The 21,277-nt window shown below is 43.3% G+C and overlaps 1 protein-coding gene across 2 annotated transcripts in view; it reads right to left on the reverse strand.

Moving 5' to 3' along the window:
- Positions 1-16,525, reverse strand: part of LOC119974711 (cytochrome b-c1 complex subunit 6, mitochondrial-like) — a 32,315-nt gene extending 15,790 nt beyond the window's left edge. Inside the window, exon 1 of one of the 2 annotated variants that reach the window (XR_005462561.1) lies at positions 16,456-16,525. Coding sequence is in view for 1 of the 2 variants with exons in the window: in XM_038813852.1 (XP_038669780.1) it covers positions 16,456-16,474 (19 nt within the window). In the remaining variant the exon portion in view is untranslated. The remainder of the gene's footprint in view (positions 1-16,455) is intronic. The other variant, XM_038813852.1, reaches the window with a different exon arrangement.
- Between the last annotated feature and the right edge of the window lie 4,752 nt (positions 16,526-21,277).

Raw genomic sequence — 21,277 nt, forward strand, 5'->3', positions numbered from 1 at the left:
TCCCCCAACACTGCCCACCCACCTCCAACATCGGAGGAATCCCGTCCCCCCCAATAAATCCCCCCCCTCCCCCATTTAACAGGAGAGAGACACCCAGGAAACATTTCCCCCATCAACTCTGCTCTTTAATAAAGCCGTTTGACTCTTCAGATGACATAAAATAATGGTCCTTCACTTTAAAAGTCACCCCAAAGTTTGGCTGTGTACAGTACGCCAAACCAAACCTTATTTGGGAAGCCCACCGCCTTAGCTTGAAATTAGCCAGCCTGCCACTTGGGCACCAATGTCTTGGTATATTCGGATCTGCTGGCCGTCCCCAGAACAGTCTCTTTTCATCCTTGCACAGCTCAAGATCTGCTCCTTCACTTGGAATTGGTGCATTCTCACTATCACTGCCCTCAGTGGCTCCCCTGCTCTCGGCCTCTGCCTTAATGATTGATGTGCCCGATCCATCTTCGGGGCCTTCTCACAGACGCCTCATCCACCAGCTCCGTCAACATCTTGGACTGTGGCAGTGGTTCCCTCCACCACCTCTGGGAGGCCCACAATGTGTAGTTTCTGCCATCTGGACCGATTTTCCTAGTTGTCCACCTTTGTTTTCAGCTCTTTGCAGCCGCACCCAGCATCACCACCTCTGCCTCTAACTCCACAATTCGATCACTGTGGTCTGTGACCACCCTTTCCACCTCTGGGATCTTTGCACTGTGCAACTCCAGGTGCTTCTCCATCCAACCCATGGCACTGTGAAGAGGGGCAACAGCTCCCTTAATCGCCTTCGACCAATCCTCCTGCACCTCTAGCTGATGCTGCCAAAGTTCTGCTTTAATCAGCCCCACCAATTGCTCCACTGTCAATCAGGTGTATTATGACCAAACCCCATGTTCTTCCTTAACTGCGCAACCCTTCTAACACTGTCACCTTATTCAACTTTTTTTTAATAAACATTTTATTGAGGTTTTTTTGGTTTACAACAACGACAAAATAAACAATGTACATGAGTCTATAAACATAGTGCAAAAAGCCTGCTTCCTCCCTTACAGGTCCCACCTTTATTAACCCCCTACTAACTCCCCCCCCCCCTCTTCTGCTGACGATTAATTTTCCGCAAAGAAGTTGACAAATGGTTGCCACCTCCGGGCGAACCTTAACAGTGACCCATCAAGGCAAACTTAATTTTTTTCCAAACAGAGAAAGCTAGCCATGTCAGATAGCCAGGTCTTCGGGGGCTTTGTTTCCCTCCATGCTAATATACATCTCCGGGTTACCAGGGAAGCAAAGGCCAGAACGTCTGCCTCCTTCTCCTCCTGGATTCCCAGATCTTCCGACACCCTGAAAATCGCCACCTCCGGACTCGGTGCCACCCTTCTTTTTAACACCGTGGGCATGACATCTGCAAACCCCTGCCAGAATCCCGAGCTTTGAGCATGTCCAAACATGTGGACATGGTTCGCTGGTCCTCCCGCATACCTATCGTCTACCCCAAAGAACCTGCTCATCCGGGCCACTGTCATGTTAGCCCGGTGAACGACCTTAAACTGTATCAGGTTGAGCCAGGCGCATGTTGTGGACATATTGACTCTACTCAACGCATCCGCCCAGGGAAGTCCCGCCCTGCAGGTACCTGAATTTGTTTTCCCTCGCCAATCCAAATTTCTCCTCCAGCTCCCTCAAGCTAGGAAAGCTCCCCTCTATAAACATATCTCCCATCCTCTCAATTCCTTCCCTCTGCCATCTTTAAAACCCCCCCGTCCATCCTTCCCGGGGCAAACCAGTGATTATTACAAATTGGAGACCAGACCGATGCTCCCTCCGCTCCCACATGCTTCCTCCATTGCCCCCAGACTCTCAGGGCCATCACCACCACGGGGCTGGTGGAGTACTGTGCCAGCGGGAACGGCAGAGACGCCGTTATCAACGCCCCCAAACTGGTGCCCTTACATGAAGCCGCCTCCATACGCTCCCATGCTGACCCTCCCCCCACCACCCACTTCCTGATCATGGCTATATTCACCACCCAATAATAGTTACTAAGGTTTGGCAGCGCCAGCCCGCCCTCTCCCCGGCTCCGCTCAAGCATCCCCTTTTTTACTCGCGTGGTTTTGCCTGCCCATACAAAGCCAGTGATAACATTGTTAATCAGTTTAAAAAAGGACCGCGGAATAAAGATGGGGAGATACTGGAACACAAACAGCAATCTCGGAAGGACTGTCATCTTAACCGTCTAGACCCTCCCAGCGAATGACAACGGGAGCATGTCCCAATTTCGGTAATTGTCCTTCATTTGGTCTACTAATTGGGCCAGATTAAGTTTGTGCAACCGTTCCCATTCCCGTGCCACTTGGATGCCTAGATACCTAACACTGCCCCCTACCACTCGGCAGTTCCCCCAATCGCCTCTCCTGTCCCCTTGCCTGGATCGCAAACATCTTGCTTTTCCCTATATTTAATTTGTACCTCAAAAACCGGCCAAATTCCCCCAGAATCCTCATGATTTCTTCCATCCCCTTTACTGGGTCCCATACATACAGGAGCAGGTTGGCTGAGTAAAGCGAGATTCTGTGTTCCACTCCCCCCCCCCCCCCTGGACAAGCCCCCTTTGGCACTTAGTGCAATTGCCAACGGCTCCATAGCTAACGAGAACAACAGTGGGGAGAGGCGCATCCTTGTCTCATCCCCCGATGTAGCCTAAAATAGTCCGAAGTTGTCCTATTCATCCATACGTTCACCACAGGAGCCTGATACAGCAACCCCACCCAGTCAATAAAGCCCCGCCCAAATCCGAACCGTCCCAGTACCTCCCACAGATATTCCCATTTTACTCGATCAAAAGCCTTCTCTGCGTCCATTGCGATCACTACCTCCACCTCTCTACCTTCTGGGGGCATCATGATCACATTTAGCAACCTTCTTACATTGGCCACCAACTGCCTTCCCTTAACAAACCCCGTCTGGTCCTCCCCAATAACGTCCGGAACACAGTCTTCAAAATTTTGGCCTGCAATTTGGTGTCCACATTCAATAGGGATATCGGCCTGTAGGGCCCACACAGCTCCTGATCCTTGTCCAGCTTCAGGATCCGCGAGATCGTGGCCTGTAACATAGTCAGGGGAAGCACCTCTCTCTCCTTTGCCTCATGAAAATGAAAATCGCTTATTGTCACGAGTAGGCTTCAAATGAAGTTACTGTGAAAAGCCCCTAGGCGCCACATTCCAGCGCCTGTTCGGCGAGGCTGTTCCGGTAATTGAAACGTGCTGCTGGCCTGCTTTCAAAACCAGCGATTTAGCCCTGTGCTAAGCAGCCCCTTCTCATTGAATATCTTCATCAACAGTGGCCCCAATATCCCAAAGAACTTTGTATAGAAAACCACTGGGTACCCATCCGGCCCCGGGGCTTTATCCGAATGCTTAGTCTTTAGCCCCTCCACTATTTCTTCGATTCCGATTGGGGCCCCCAGCCCTTCTACCAGCTATCCGTCCACCTTCGGGAAATTCAGCCCCCCTAGGAAGTTCCTCATCCCGTCCAGCCTAGGTGGGGGTTCTGACCCATACAGCCTACTATAAAACTCCTTAAACGCCTTATTCACCCCCGCTGAGTCTCTTACCAGGTTTTCGTCTCCATCCTTTACTTTCCCTATCTCCCTGGCTGCCTCCCTCTTTCTAAGCTGCTGTGCAAGCATCCTGCGGGCCTTCTCTCCATGCTCATAAATCCACCCCCCCTCGCCTTTCTTAGCTGCTCTACCACCCTTCTTGTGGTTAACAAGCCGAACTCCGCCGTTCCCTTAAAAGCCCTGCCTCTGGGGTCTCCGCATACCTCCTGTCGACCTGTAGTATCTCCTTTACCAGTCGGTCCGTCTCTGCCCAGTCTACCTTCTCTCTGTGGGCCCGTATCGAGATCTGCTCCCCTCTAACCACCGCCTTCAATGCCTCCCAGACCGCCGCTGCCAAAATTTCCCCCATCTTATTCAACTTCTGTCGGGTGCAGTAGCCTGCCTACATTTTGTCATGATATGCAGACATGCACATAATGAGATACAGACAGGCAGCTAATGAACACAGAGAACAGGACATAACCAATCAGCAGACAGAACACTTGGGGGTGGTTTCCCACTATAAAAGGCACGAGACGCTCACACTCCGCCTCTTTCCACTGGGGGCATCTACAGAGTGAGTCAGGGTGTATATATCACATAACACCTACAGCACGTAGCTAAGAACTAGTCTGGTTCAGTCAGACAGAGTAATCACACTTAGGTTAGCAGAGAGTCGAACTCACAGAGAACTGTGCTAACTGTGTGACAGGTTCAATAAATCAGATTGAACTAACTTCAAGGTCTGGAGTATCTTTCAGCTAAAGCTGCATCCAGTTGCAGCCCGTGTTATCTCAGTGTGCTTAACACGACACATTTCACCTCGGAAGTGAATTCACTCCCCACCACTTATTCTACAAACGTTCCGACCAAAGACCCCATTAATTGAGCAGAAAGGACCAAAACTGAAACTTTCAAACAGGAGCTACTGGGTGTGATTAATCAGCACATGGTCGCCACCGGAAGACCACTTCCTAAGAATCTATCCACCTTTGCTTCCACTGTCTTTTCAGGAAGTCTTCCAAAGTCTCATGACCCTCAGAAATGTTTTTGCCTCCTCCATCTTAAATGTGCGACTCTTTATTTTTAAGCAATTCTCCCACAAGAGGAAACATCCTCTCCACCCTGTCAAGGCATTTTAGGATCTTATATGATTCATTCAAACTTCCTTGTACTCTTCTAAACTCAGGCATATACAAGCCTAACCTATCCACCCATTCCAGGTAATTTGGTAAAACTTATCTGAACTGTTTTCAATACATTTACATCTTTCCTCAAATAAGCTGACCAATACGGCACGCAGTACTCCAAATGTGGTCTCACTAGTGCCCATACAACTGAAAAATAACCCTCCCTATGTTGGTTGTGGCCTCACCAATTCCCTGTAAAATTGTGGAAAGAAAACATTGATGCCGCCCTTCAAGCCTTGGCATTGCCCAATCATCTAACTGAGGAACGAACCCCTGAATTCGGAAAACACAATTCTTCATGCTATCATTGTGCGGTGAACCTTTATCTAAAATCGACAAGGTGGATGTTTTAACCACTGAATTTCGTGGTCAGATTATTAGTGTCCGGGAGGAGCTACTGACTTCCATTTGGTTAATGCTGTTTGTGCTTCACATGGGGGATGTCTTGCCAGTCTTGAGCATTTCGCTGTCAGGTATTTGGACAGAATGGTGCAGCCTGAGAATAAAGTGGTCTTACTCTCATCTGTAGATGACAGCTTGACGGCTAAAACTGAAGAGCTTGAAGTAAGATTGAGGAGATCCAATTTTAGTACCTTTTGGTCGGGGAGAATTTATAGGGCTTTCTTCCTACTGAATTTGTGGTACAGTTACTGAAAGACAAGCTGGATTTGCTGGAGATGCCGTTGCTAGACAGAGTGCACCGCAACCTGCAGTCCAAGCTGAAAACCGGGCGGAGGCCTTTCATTATCAAATTCCATTACTATCACATCAATGAGGAGATTCTACAACTGGCTAGACAGAGGGGTACCTTGCTCTACAAAGGCAGCAGAATCTTATTTTTCTGGATTTCATTGTGACTGTAGTCAAGTACTGCCTTTGTGGAGATTAAGGATCTCTTACAATAATGTCCAGGAGCAAAGTTTATCCAGCTCTACCCCACCAGATTAAGGGTCACGGAGAGCAACAGCATTCAGAACATATTCCTTGATCCAGAGCCAGCGAAAGACTCTAGCGGCAATTTTCAGCCCACACTTCATTCAGTCTGGCAATCTTTTAATTATTATTTTGGCAACCTTTTTTCTCTACAAGTTGAATAATTTCATCTATTCCTCTATTTTTCTTCCTCTCTGTTTTCACCCCTTCTTCTTCTAACATTTTATTTGCCTGTATTGTACGATTTACCTTTTTGTAAAAACGAACAAGGTAGTATCCCTCCTTTCAGTAGTAGTGTTCTAACCCGCTGGGGCCTTTCCTGAATCTAGAGAATCTTGGAAGATTACAACCAATTGCAGCAGCCGCCACTTTTACGATTCATTCTCGGATTGCTAAACTAATAAGTTTTTTATTTTTTATTTTTCAGTAGTTGGGAAGTTAGTTCAGTGGGAATGGAGGCTAGGGCAGTTGAATGTTCCTCCTGCAGAATGTGGGAGGAAAGGGTCACCTCTCGTGTCCCTTCTGACTACATCTGCGGGAAGTGCACCCAACTCCAGCTCCTCGAGAGCCGCATTAGGGACCTGGAGCTGGAGCTGGATGAACTTCGGATCATTCGGGAGGCGGAGGAGGTTATTGAGAGGAGTTATAGGGAGGTAGTCACACCTCAGGTAAAAGAAGAAAGTAGATGGGTTACCGTCAGGGGAGGCAGAGGGAAACCGGCAGGCAGTGCAGGGATCCCCTGTGGTCGTTCCCCTCTATAACAAGTATACCGTTTTGGATACTGTTGAGGGGGACGACTTACCAGGGGTAAGCGATAGGGCGCAGGTCTCTGGCACAGAGTCTGTCCCTGTTGCTCAGAAGGGAAGGGAGAAGAGGAACAGAGCACTTGTCATTGGGGACTCCATAGTTAGAGGAACAGACAGGAGGTTCTGTGGGAACGAAAGAGACTCACGGTTGGTGTGTTGCTCCCAGGTGCAGGGTTCGTGATGTCTCTGATCGTGTTTTTGGGATCCTTAAGGGGGAGGGGGAGCAGCCCCAAGTCGTGGTCCACATAGGTACCAACGACATAGGTAGGAAGAGAGATGGGGATTTGAGACAGAAATTCAGGGAGCTAGGGTGGAAGCTGAGAGCTAGAACAAACAGAGTTGTTATCTCTGGGTTGTTACCCGTGCCACGTGCTAGCGAAGTAAGAAATAACGAGAGAGAGGAGTTGAACACGTGGCTACAGGGATGGTGCAGGAGGGAGGGTTTTGGTTTCCTGGATAATTGGGGCTCATTCTGGGGTAGGTGGGACCTCTACAAACAGGATGGTCTTCACCTGAACCAGAGGGGTACCAATATCCTGGGAGGGAGATTTGCTAGTGCTCTTCGGGGGGGTTTTAAACTAATTCAGCAGGGGGATGGGAACCTAAATTGTAGTCCCAGTGTACAGGATATTGAGAGTAGTGAGGTCAGGGATAGGGTTAAAAGTTCGAAAGAGGGCACCGGCAAGCAGGACGCTGGTTTGAAGTGTGTCTACTTCAACGCCAGGAGCATCCGGAATGAGGTGGGTGAGCTTGCAGCATGGGTTGGTACCTGGGATCTCGATGTTGTGGCGATTCGGAGGACATGGGTGGAGCAGGGACAGGAATGGTTGTTGCAGGTTCCAGGATTTAGATGTTTCTGTAAGAACAGAGAAGATGGTAAAGAGGGGGGGGTGTGGCATTGTTAATCAAGGAAAGTATTACGGCGGTTAGAACAGGACGCTTGAGGACTCGTCTACTGAGGCAGTATGGGCCGAGGTTAGGAACAGTAGAGGAGAGGTCACCCTGTTGGGAGTTGTCTATAGACCTCCGAATAGTCCCAGAGATGTAGAGGAAAGGATTGCAAAGATGATTCTTGACAGGAGCGAGAGTAACAGGGTAGTGTTATTGGGGACTTTAACGTTCCAAATATTGACTGGAAATACTATAGTTCGAGTACTATAGATGGGTCAGTTTTTGTGCAGTGTGTGCAGGAGGGTTTTCTGACACAGTATGTAGACAGGCCAACAAGGGGCGAGGCCACATTGGATTTGGTACTGGGTAATGAACCCGGCCAGGTGTTAGATTTAGATGTAGGTGAGCACTTGGTGATAGTGATCACAACTCGGTTATGTTTACTTTAGCAATGGGCAGGGATAGGTATATACCGCAAGGCAAGAATTATAGCTGGGGGAAAGGCAATTATGATGCTATTCGGCAAGATTTAGGAGGTATAGGATGGGGAAGGAAACTGCAGGGGATGGGTACAATCGAAATGTGGAGCTTTTTCAAGGAACAGCTACTGGTGTCCTTGATAAGTATGTACCAGTCAGGCAGGGAGGAAGTTGTCGAGCAAGGGAGCCGTGGTTTACTAAGGAAGTTGAAGCACTTGTCAAGAGGAAGAAGAAGGCTTATGTTAGGATGAGACATGAAGGCTCAGTTAGGGCACTTGAGAGTTACAAGTTAGCCAGGAAGGACCTAAAGGGAGAGTTAAGAAGAGCGAGGAGAGGCCACGAAAAGTCGATGGCGGATAGGATCAAGGAAAACCCTAAGGCTTTCTATAGGTATATCAGGAACAAAAGAATGACTCGAGTAAGATTAGGGCCAATCAAGGATAGTAGTGGAAAGTTGTGTGTGGAATCAGAGGAGATAGGGGAAGCATTAAATGGATATTTTTCGTCAGTGTTTACACTGGAGAAAGACAATGTTGTCGAGGAGAACACTCAGGTTCAGTCGACCAGGCTAGATGGAATTGAGGTTCAAAAGGAGGAGGTGTTAGCAATTTTAGAAAATGTCAAAATAGATAAGTCCCCTGGGCCAGATGGGATTTATCCTAGGATTCTCTGGGAAGCAGGGAGGAGATTGCTGAGCCTTTGTCCTTGATCTTTATGTCGTCTTTGTCGACAGGAATAGTGCCGGAAGACTGGAGGATAGCAAATGTTGTCCCCTTGTTCAAGAAGGGGAGTAGAGACAACCCTGGTAATTATAGACCTGTGAGCCTTACTTCGGTTGTGGGTAAAATGTTGGAAAAGGTTATAAGAGATAGGGTTTATAATCATCTTGAAAAGAACAAGTTGATAGCGATACTCAACACGGTTTTGTGAAGGGTAGGTCATGTCTCACAAACCTTATTGAGTTTTTTGAGAAGGTGACCAAACAGGTGGATCAGGGTAAAGCTGTTGATGTGGTGTATATGGATTTCAGTAAGGCGTTTGATAAGGTTCCCACGGTAGGCTATTGCAGAAAATAAGGAAGTATGGAATTGAAGGTGATTTAGCGGTTTTGGATCAGTAATTGGCTAGCTGAAAGAAGACAGAGGGTGGTGGTTGATGGCCAAATGTTCATCCTGGAGTTCAGTTACTAGTGGTGTACCGCAAGGATCTGTTTTGGGGCCACTGCTGTTTGTCATTTTTATAAATGACCTGGAAGAGGGTGTAGAAGGATGGGTTAGTAAATTTGCAGATGACACGAAGGTCGGTGGAGTTGTGGATAGTGCTGAAGGATGTTATAGGATACAGAGGGACATTGATAAGCTGCAGAGCTGGGCTGAGAGGTGGCAGATGGAGTTTAATGCGGAAAAGTGTGAGGTGTTCACTTTGGAAGGAGTAATAGGAATGCAGAGTACTGGGCTAATGGCAAGATTCTTGGGAGTGTAGATGAACAGAGAGATCTCGGCATCCAGGTACATAAATCCCTGAAAGTTGCCACCCAGGTTAATAGGGCTGTTAAGAAGGCATATGGTGTGCTAGCCTTTATAAGCAGGGGGATGAGTTTCGGAACCACAAGGTCATGCTGCAGCTGTACATAACTCTGGTGCGGCCACACCTGGAGTACTGCGTGCAGTTCTGGTCACCACATTATAGGAAGGATGTGGAAGCTTTGGAAAGGGTTCAGAGGAGATTTACTAGGATGTTGCCTGGTATGGAGGGAAGGTCTTACGAGGAAAGGCTCAGGGAATGATGGTTGTTTTCGTTAGAGAGGAGAAGGCTGAGAGGTGACTTAATAGAGACATATAAGATAGTCAGAGGGTTAGATAGGGTGGACAGTGAGAGTCTTTTTCTCGGATGGTGATGACCAACACGAGGGGACATAGCTTTAAATTGAGGGGTGAGAGATATAGGACAGATGTCAGAGGCAGTTTCTTTACTCAGAGAGTAGTAGGGGTGTGGAACGCCCTGCCTGCAATAGTAGTAGACTCGCCAACTTTAAGGGTATTTAAGTGGTCACTGGATAGACATATGGATGAATATGGAATAGTGTAGGTCAGATAGGCTTCAGATGGTTTCACAGGTCAGCGCAACATCGAGGGCCGAAGGGCCCATACTGCGCTGTAGTGTTCTATGTTCTATGGATGCAGGCCATCAAGTCCAAGGCATTTGTCAGCTTTATGTCCCATAAATTTGCCTTCTATTTTTTCTTTAGTAATAATGCTTATTTTAAGTTTCCCTCCCTTTTGTCCTTCATCTTCTCCTTTCTTTGGGATGCTTTTACTGTCTCCTACCATGAAGCCAAATACAAAATGTAAGCCTTCTTGTGACGATAAAGATTATTATTATTATTATTATTATTATTAATAAAATATTTGTCCCAAATCTCTGCCACATTCTTGCATTAAATTATTAATTTCCCAGTCTGATTATAGGGACTAACATTTACTTTAATACTATAATTTTATATACCGTATATACTCGCGTAACATGCAACTTTTGAGCACCTAATTTGAAGCCTAAATTTTGGGGGTCGCATGATATGCGAGGTACAAAAATCGCGGGTGTGTGAAATGCTGGCCAAGATAAGTCACATAGCATCCAGCTGGCCTTTACTAGCGTCGTTCAGCCACTTGCCATTTCCATTCATAAAAAACATGAATGGAAACGTCAAGTGGCTCTGAACATCTTCCCATCAGAATACTACTCTTCAGATTTTGACCACAGCATTCTGATGGGAAGGTGTTCAGCCACTTGACGTTTCCATTCATGTTTTTATGAATGGAAACGGCAAGTGGCTGAACAACGCGAGTAAAGCCAGCTGGAAAGCTGTTCGAATCGCGAACAGCTTTTCACAGCAGAATCAACTCTGCAGAAACACACACAATGATACCATTGGAAGTTTTTAGTTTCCAAAATTAATTTCCAAAAAGTCACTCGCATGATACATGAGGTATACCATAAATCATGTTTTGGGGACAAAAATTTAGGGGTCGCATGATACGCGAGATCGAAGGATACGCGAGTATACACGGTACACACAGAAGCTCTGCCTGTTTTTATACTTCTTGTATATTTTTTCTTTTTTTTAAGTCATTCTTTACTGGTGTCTTTTTTTCCAATCTTGTCTACTACTACTCATCTCCCACCATTGTATGCCTGTTATTTAAATTTGATACAACCTTAACTTTCCCAATTAGTCACGATGATCCACCCTTCTCATAGAGTTTCTTTCTCAATGAAATATTTATGAGAACTATGAAATATCTCTATGGATGTCTGCCACTTAATATCTACCATCTACATTGTCGCCTACTTTCCTGTCAACTTTAGTTAACTATGTCTCCATGACTTAGTAATTTCTTTTTATTGTAAGTCTAAGACACTAATCTTGGACCCAAGTTTCCTGCGACCCAAGTTTCTCACCTTCAAACTGAATGTGAAATTCCATCATCTTATGATCCCTCTTCCCCAGAGGATCCTTTACTGAGATCATTAATCCTGTCGCATTACACATTACCAGATCGAAAACAACCTGTTCCCTGGTTGATTCTACAATATACTGATCTAAGGAACTGTTCGGAATGTAATCTATTCAGTGGCTCATTGGTTCAACATCAAGAACTGGTTTAAATGATCAACTATCTAATAGATAATCTGAAAGCTGCTATGATGATTCCAAGTAACTTGGTGAGTTACTTTGGGGTGGGGGTCCCAAATGAGAAGGTCTCCTTCAACTATAGCACAGCTGTTCCTAAAGCTTGCCCATGTTGTATTCCTGAGGAAGTCAAAGTGTTTGGTATCTGAAAAAAAAAGTAGATGGAGTCATAGCAGCCAACCATGATCAGAAGTATGTTGATTCTGATGATACAGTTGAGGTTGTGCAAACTTCGAAACCAAGCTTGGAGTGAGAGAAAGAGCAAGTGAGAGAGACGGACAGGTATCACGGGTCGATCAATGGTCTTCAGTGATATCATAAAGCAGATGATGGTGAATTGGAATTGATGTTCCACCACTTTAGAATGGATGCCATTCGCAATTCCCAATTTTGCTTCACAGTAACTATCAATAAAGCTTTAAACCGTTGTCATAGGTATATTGAATTAAGTGCAACAGTTAAAACTTGGGAACATTTTATTAATCTAAGGAGTCGCCCCTTAGAGTCCTCAACATTGCCTCTGGATCTCATGAAGTCTCTCTCATGGCATCAGATAGAACATAGGAAAATAAACCTCCTGATGATTACCAATTGCTGCTCCCCCTCAGCTGATGAATCAGTATGCCTTCATGTTGTACACCAATTGGAAAAAGCACTGAGAGTGGCAAGGGTACCGAATGTATTCTGGGTTAGGGACTATCATGTCCATCACCAAGAGTGGATTGTTACTATCATGACTGACAGCTGGCCAAATCGTGAAAAACACAGCTGTTAGAATGGGTCTGCGGAAGTTTATGAGGGGAACCTAGAGGGAAAAACCTACTTGGCTTTATCTTCACCATCTTCCTGTATCTATCCATGACCATATTGGTGGGAGTGACCACCAGGCAGCCCTTATAGAGACAAAGTACCATCTTCACATTGAGGATACCATCCATCATGTTGTGTGGAACTACCACCATGCTAAACAAGATAGCTTTAGAACAGGTCTAGCAACTCAAAACTTACGATATCAGCAGCAGAACCACAATCTGTAACCTTGTGACCCTACATATCTCCCACTCTATTATAACCGTCAACCTGAGCAATCAACCCTGGTTCAATGAAGAGTGCAAGAGAGCATGCTAGGGGCAGCACCAGACATATCTCAAAATATTGTGTCAACCTTCTGAACTACAGGACAGGACTATTTGCTTGCCAAATAGCAGAAGCAGCATGCGATAGACAGAGCTGAGCAATTGCACAACCAGTGGATCAGACCAAGGCTCTGCAGTTCTGCCACAACTAGTCATGAATGATGGTGGACGATTAAACAACAAACAGGAGGAGGCTCAACAAATATCCCCATCTTCAATGATGGGGGAGTCTGTACATTAGTGCAAAAGACAAAGCTGAACACATCTTCAGCCAAAAGTGCCGAATGGATGATCCAGCTGAGCTTCATCCTTGGGCCCCACCTTCTCAAGGGTAATTAGGGCAGAGCAACAAATATAGCCTAGCCAGCGTCACCCACATCATGTGAAAGAATGAGAAAAATGTAGAAATCTGATACAAATAAATGCATACTTACGCTGTTACATTGTGAGGATTATATTTGGGTGTATACTTTATCTGAGACACTAATATTTAGGTTTTCCTTGAAGAATTGTAGTACAAGGAAAATTGAGTTGAAAGCATATCAAATGCAGAGGCTTCCTGGTTGTGGTGCTTGTTCGAAAGTGAGAGAAATAAAAAAAAAAGTAAACTTGCCAAGATCTATACAACACAGCATAACTGTTGCAGGACTTTCCTGATAAGATGTAACTAAAGGGCTCCACCTTTCAATGAATCAAAGTGTGGAGGGGTAGGGAAGGGAGTAAGAGAGAAGTGTGACATTTCTCTTCAGGAGACAAAGAGTGCCACAATAAAACATTATGGGACATGTATTTGTGATGTAATCAAGGTCTTCAACTGCCTTCTGTCTCTGGTGGGGTCCAGCATCCATCTACTGTAAAGAATAGGACAGGATTAGTGAGGCACCAATATGAATACCAAACAGAAATGGCAGTGGTGGTAGTGGTTTACAGGGTCTTTTGCTGAAATGTTACCATATGTACTTTTGCTGTTCATCTTCTTGAAAAAGGCTGAACAAAGCCAGAGGATTGAAACAGTATAACTTTGGTGCTAATTTGCTAAATAATTATTAACAATCTCGTAAGTAAATTATTCAAACATGAGATACAAATTAAAACACAGCTAGCGCAAACTGCCTATAACCATTGAGTAACATAAAACATTCACTTTGTAGTCCAGGTTGGCACTTAAGTCTGATTCAATTACTCATCTAGAGGGAGATGTAATGAGTTAATTTAGAAATAAACAAGAAATTTTAACAGTAATCCCCACAAATTATGAAAAAATAAGTTCACAAAAACATATGTGCTTTGCACTTCCCTTTACTAGTATCTGAGCAGTTATCACAGCAGTACCAAGATCCCAACCATTTGAATTCTCTACCTATCCAAGTGTTCTGTTGTTCTCCTGATTTCTCTTAGTCTATATTCCTCTTCACATCTCCTTCCCCCACACCTGCTGAGCCCAGGTTGCTACCAATTATTATCTCAAGACAATGGGGATTTGATTCTTCTATATCTGTCAGTCATTGTAGAATACTTTGAAAAGTGTGACAATAACTTTGCACGTATTCCTTTAATTCAGGAAAGGTTCTCTAGATGTGTAACTGGCAGCCTCACTGATTTCCACAGCATTAGAACGTTATACATTTTCAAAGGCCAAATTGTTTTTTATCCTTCAAATCAAATTGGATATATGTGGATAGTGAGACATAATTACTGTCTTCAATAAATGGGCTTGCAATTGTGCCATGTTTATGTCGCTGTTATTGTTATTATTATAAAATTGCAAATACCTTAATAAAAGAAAACGGGCTTGCTGTTTAATGCCTAATAATAGTACTAATGATACATTTAGTTTAGTCTGTTGAACCTATAAGAATAAATTACACTCGTCATTGAATTACTTTGGTCCAGATTCTCATATTGAATATAGTGTTTCAAAGGAATGAGAGTTAGTTTGAAATTGAACATTTAAATCAGAAAATAGAAAACTAAATTACATTTATTGATCAAAATCTCTATCTCAACTGCAATACCTGTTAACTTGAGTTTTAGAAGTCTGAGATATCTGCAGCTCATCATATAATGTAAACTGATTAAACATTACCACATTACTCACTGCAGAACTTTCCAAAATGTATCATGTATTACTTGCCCATGTGCTGTCTCTAACTAACTTTCAAATATTGTCTCAAAGGTTTGCAAATCTGTTAATTAAATAAAGAACATGCATCTGCACAGGAGCTTGACTACTAGTCCTCAACCAAACTAAAATTCAACCGGTTGTAGGTTGATATGTTGGTAATCAATTAAATTAAGAGAAATGGAGTGGAATATTTCTTGCTTCGGCATGGTGCATTCTTTAACTGAATTGGGTGCAATCAAATTGACCATAACCGTCCAAATTTTCCAACTGTTTTCTGAAAGGATGATGGAGTTATATGCAGCACTTACATGATACTTTCTTGCAGGGTGTCTTGGGAAACTTCAATAGCTGCTACAGTTTACTAATTAAAATAAAAGTCCATGTCCACAATGAGACAGGACATTTAACCCATTAACTACAACAGTAAATCATAATTAGCAACAGAAAACTTAACCCCTCCCTATAGTTCATGCCCTTTGCTGTGAAATATTGATAGAATTTTGTTAGGGTAAATAAAGATTATTTTAGCCTGTGCTTTACCTTAGTATTATACATTAACTTCCAAGCTTAGGTCACATAAGATTAACATTTTTGTACTTTTAAACCTATGTTTTAAGAGATAATATATTTCTGATTCACAAAATAAAGTTCTCCATCAGTTATAAAATGTTTACATAAAGTTAGTTTGTGCCTGTTTCCTACAGGTTATGTGTCTGAAACCAACAATTTTGGTCACATGGAAGGCCATAGTGGCATTGTAGCTAGTGGAAAATTATACCAGTTGTTTTTCAAAAATGGAGGTTCGTATTGCAGTTAGAATAATACATGCACAATAGTTCCAAAGCTGTTTAATTTATTTCCAGGTTTGAGATCAAGACAGAAACCATTTAACACATCCAAAATTAGATTCAATATATAGATGAAGGCAAAGGTGAGGGATATGGGAACAGGATGGGTAAACATGATTAGAACTGTTTGCTTGCACTGTGGAATAAACAGTGACTGAGTGACCTATTTGCATGCTGTTTATTTCTGTATTATACTGAACCTGTTCCATTTATACTTGTCATAGAAAATGCTGAATTTAGGACTCAAAATTTTAAAAAATGTCCCACTCTGCCTAGCACTAACTAATATCCTTAAAATTGATTGACCAATTCACCAAAAATGTATACTTAAAAGATAACTTTGTTTTCAAATGGACAATTTCATCCTGATGTATGAAGGCAAAATATCAATTCCAACTTTTAGTTACTGATGAGGTGGAAGAATGCGAGTAATTTCTTTCATATGAGATCTGCTTCCTAACTTCCCCTCATGCACTCAGCATCGACTGACTGTTCAGCGCAAGCAGTGTCTTGGACGTTGACAATATAAATGACAGCATAAATGATTGTGTAATCTTTCCCAAATATTGGAGGACCTGTTTATATTTCTTTACAAAAGGAATTTAAAGTTGAAATTGTGCAATTTAATTCTGATAAAATTAATATTTTGTCACTTTTGAAGATTTCTCCCCATGTGTTTATGTTAAGGAGTTGTAGAGAAAAAATATTGCACAATTAAAAGTACTTCCATACTTAATTGTAAAATTAGAATTGAACTCAAATTGGCCTACCTGCTATAAGCAACTGCATTGTGAATAGGAATTCACATGTTTCATCATCACTTTCAAGGTGGATAGAAAACTGTAGATATAAATGCACAGGTTGACAAGTGTTAATACTCAAGTTGCTTCCAAAACCAGATATTGTCATTTCTGCATTTATTGCTTCAAATACTCCCAGATACTGTGGATTCTGAATCCTTCTATGTCATTTTATACACACCATTACTATTGGAACAAAATTGCATGAGAACTGTATCTTTTCCTCATAGTGGCTTGTTACACATAAGTGCACATTTTTGTTGTTCACCAACAGAATTATCTGTACATCATGTTGAAATATTTCTGCACCCATATTTAGATCTTGTGCTCTGCAATGGAAACAATGTCAGTGTGGAGGAGTTGAATACAAGTTCCATTCATTCATCACTCGTGTTTGCTAACCTACACTGAATGCCAGTTTGGCAGTCTCAATTTTAAAATGCTCACAAATCCACCCATGGCCTTGCCTCTTCCCATCTCAGTAATGGTTAAACCCCTGACAGCTAGTTGAAGGATGGAACCAGAGTTAATCTTTACTCGGTTTAGATTGATTCAGAGTGAACATTACAGGTCTATACCTCCTAACTCAACCCTGATACCAGTGTCAGTAAGCGTCTTTGTGTTCAAGTAACTACCTGATCGATGCCTCCACCTACATAGTTAATCACAACTGATATACAATTAACAGTAACTGCGTCCAGCCCTACAATCATCTGAAAGACTTGCATTTTGTATAGCACCCTCAGAACTTCAGGAGCTCCCAAAGTGCTTTACAGCCAATGGCAACTTGCCAAGGCACTTTCAAGAGCTTCCAAACTGCACCTTTTGCCACCCACAATATAAGGGCATCAAGTCCCCTCCAAGTCACACACCATCCTGACATAGATATATATTGCTGTTCCTTCACTGATGTTGGATCAATCCTCCTGTCAATATTGTGGTTGTATCTACACCACATAGACAGCTGCAGTTCACAAAGGCAGCTCACCTCCTTAAGCGCAATTAGGGATGGGCAGTAATTACTGGCCTTGTCAGCGACGCTCACATATTAAGAACGATAAACAAAGGCTGTTTTCCTCCAATAAGCAAAATACTGCGGATGCTGGAAATCTGAAATAAAGCAGAAAATGCTGGATAAATTCAGCATGTTTTTATTCTGTTTTCCTTGAATGCTGGCCTTGTGATTTCCCACTTCCATCACCTTAATATTGACCGATATGCCTTCAACTGCCTAGATCCTAAGCTTTGGAATTTCTCCCTCGACCCCTATCCCTTCTGCTTCTTTAAGACCAATCTTTAAAACCTATCTCTTATGAATATTTTATTTTATACTTACATTAAAGTGCTATATTAATGCAACTTGCTGTTATACTGCTATGTTAAAGCCATAGCAGATTTTAGTTAACTGACGGCCCTCTTCCAGTTGGAATTGGCTCCTGCTAAGTTCGAGCAAACAGAATTGAATAATAGCAATGTACCTGAATGGTCATAATTATGTGAAATTATTTTTTCACTCAGTGTACTGGTTTCAGAATTCACATCCCCACAATCCAGTAATTGTAACCTATAAATTTCCCCCTACAAATTCAAATTTAGTAATAATTCAGGCTTTTAAATTAAAACAGAACTTGAATAACCTTACCCAACCAGCTGCACAGGGGACTCCTACTTGTTTTCACATCCACCCATTTGAAGCCTGGAAGAGGCAGGATGATGTCAAGATCCAACCCAAATAAATTTTAGGGAACTTAAATCTGGATTCACCAAAACATGCCTCTCCTTGCCTGTAAAACGTCCACCTAATGTATGTTCTCTTTCTAATTTAATTTGTTTTTTAATATAAAGCACAAAGTTATTTTTTTAAAGCAAAGCCTCATCAAACAAAACTAAAGGGAGGAGGGTTCTTGCCACATACCCTTGGACAGAATGAGTGGAAGTGAATAAGGGTCACGGGTGAGATAAATAGCAACAATAGCGGTTGGGGGCGGGTATATTAAGCAGGTTCTCCAAAGGTGGTGATGTAATGGTTTAATGATAGGAGGTAAAAAGGGAGAAGACACAATGGGAGCCACGACTGATTGGAGCGACGGATAAAAGAAGCTGCTGAGGGTCGCATTTCTCTTAAACCATCACCCTAACTGCAGCTGCAAAAATTGGTAGTTCCTTGTCTACATTACCGCATGCCACACACAAGTTCTCACTTGAAAGAAAACTGAGAGAAGACACGATGCAGAGACAGGAGTAGAGCTAACTGCGCAACAATGTGCAGACAACAGAAACATGTAGAGAAGGAGACCATATTCTCATTACCATGTCTAATGGCAGAAAAAATCAAATCGACCGACTAATTTAAAATTAATATTGTGACATAAAAATTGTGAAATTATTAAAATATATTTTAAAAAGTAAACTGCCAGTATAATTTTGGAGAGGACTATTCTCCACTGTATGTTCGGCGTTCGTTGTCTAGCAAGGAATCTACAGAACTGATGACATGTCAAAACCAGGATTTTTATTAAAGCACACATGGTAAGGTAACAATCAGATACAGAGCAAGTTATCGAGTTTCTTTAGGCTCCCTGGGAACTACCCCTATACACGGCTGCCCTCATGTACATCTGACAACCTTCTGAGGATCACCGGATCTGCCATGACTTTTTTCTGATGCCACCTGCTGGTGGGAGGTCACACTGCTGCATACATGGAATATTATCTATAGGCATATTACCACATCTACAAGCAGGCAGATATTTATCCTACTGCTTTGTTCTATCACAAGATGTTTGCTTTATTTCCCACTGATATTCTCTCCTCCCAACAATTGTGTTGATTGTTGCTCTGGACCAAATCTATGATATATACTCAAGTAAAAGTACATTTTGGGAGTTCTGGTGGTGGCCATGTGGCGAGCATCGCTCATGCAATGGCTCCCACCAAGGTATTTTGCTTTTGGCCCTTTTCTCCCAATTTATGGGTGATATTTTGGGGAGGGGGTATATGAGTAGTTTATTGGGATAAGGTACCCACACAAAAGTAATGATCAACAAATATAATACAAGGCAGCAAAGAAGCATCATCGGTCTCAGAAGTCCTTGTTAGAGAGAATGGCAAAGGCTCCTTCTGTGACTCTGGTCTCTCCGTGGACGTCTGAGATGCTGGCAAGCTTCTTGGCGGATGAATTCAAAAATCACTGGCAGGCAGTCTCCAAGTACTTTGATAAGGCATGGAATGGGCTCTAGCCCCCATCCGTGTAGCCTTGGCGCAGACAGATCAAAGGTAAAGGAGCAAAATGCGGTGATACAAAGGATGACACTCCGGACCAGAGTGACTGGATTGTTTCTATGGAGACGGAGATAACATTGATGGCTGCAAGGCATAAAGCCTTGAAGGCCAAAGGTGGATGATCTGGAAAACTCGAGGTGACAGCCTTTCATCTCCTTTTAAGGGAATTAGTCACAGTCAGTTGCTAGTGGGGGGTTTAAGCTTTGTTTGTTTATTGAGGGGGTGGGGGTAGTTGTGGGTGGGTGTATATTACAATGATGTTTGTCAAATGTTATTGTTTGATTTTACTTTGTTATAATCATAGAATCCCTACAATGTAGGAGGCCATTCGGCCCATCGGATCTGCATCAACCCTCTGAAAGAGCGTTTTACAGGGCCTACTCCCCTATCCCTGTAACTCCATCTCACCTGCACAACCCTGGACACTAAGGGGCAATTTAGCATAACCAATCCACCTAACCTGCACATCGTTGAACACTAAGGGGCAATTTAGCTTGACCAATCCACCTAACCTGCAAATCTTTCAATATTAAGGGACAATTTAGCTTGGCAAATTCACCCAATGTGCACATCTTTGAACTGAGTGAGGAAAATCCTGGAGGAAACACACGCAGTCACAGAGAGAAACTGCAAACTCCACACAGACAGTCGCACAAAGCTTGAATCAAACCTGGCGCTGAAGGGCAGCAGTACTAACGACTCTGCTGCCCTATAATGAAAAAACATTTCTGAACAAAAATATTTTTTTTAAAAGAAAAAAAATAAATTTTTTGTATAAGTCAACCCCATTACTTTTGGCCGAAAAACATTGGGTGCGATTTAACGGAAAAGTGTAATTTTGGGCGCAATTGGCAGGGTATTTCTCAACGGCCATGTTGGCAAGATCTCAGCCCATATTTAATGGCACTTAGCGCCGGAAATGAGCCCCCTTGAGCTTCTCACCATTACTGGCTGTCTCATGCCTCAGCGTCTCGCCACTCACTCCCAGTCAACACACAAGGAGGGCAACGGCAGACCTGCTCCTCGCTTTGTGGGTGCCAACCTCACAAGGCTTCTCAACGCCGTTGATGCAAGTCAGGACATTCTATTCCTCCAAGGTTGTTGGAGGACCAGCAGCAGGGTTACCAATATTGCCTGGGATTCAGAGGCAGAGTATGTCAGTGTAGGCAGCATGACCAGGGGGACCGCCTTGCAATGTCAGAAGAAGACCAACGACCTTCCATTTATTTAGCCACAGGATGTTGGCATGACTGGCAAAACCAACACATCAAACCACAACATTACATACCACTGCGAGTGCTTAGTACATTCACTAATGCCTAAAAAGTCTAATTACATTTTGTACTCCAGCACTGTTATACTCACCTCAGTAAGTATTTTAAAAATATATCATTGCTCCTTCACAAAAAAACCCTGAAATGATATTTGAGAATGTATATAAGACCATGACTCTCGAATGTGGTTGTTTAGAACAATATCACTATTGAACACAGATGTGAAAGTATTGGCT

Source organism: Scyliorhinus canicula, chromosome 12, assembly GCF_902713615.1.
Source record: "Scyliorhinus canicula chromosome 12, sScyCan1.1, whole genome shotgun sequence".
Taxonomy (NCBI): Eukaryota; Metazoa; Chordata; class Chondrichthyes; order Carcharhiniformes; family Scyliorhinidae; genus Scyliorhinus; species Scyliorhinus canicula.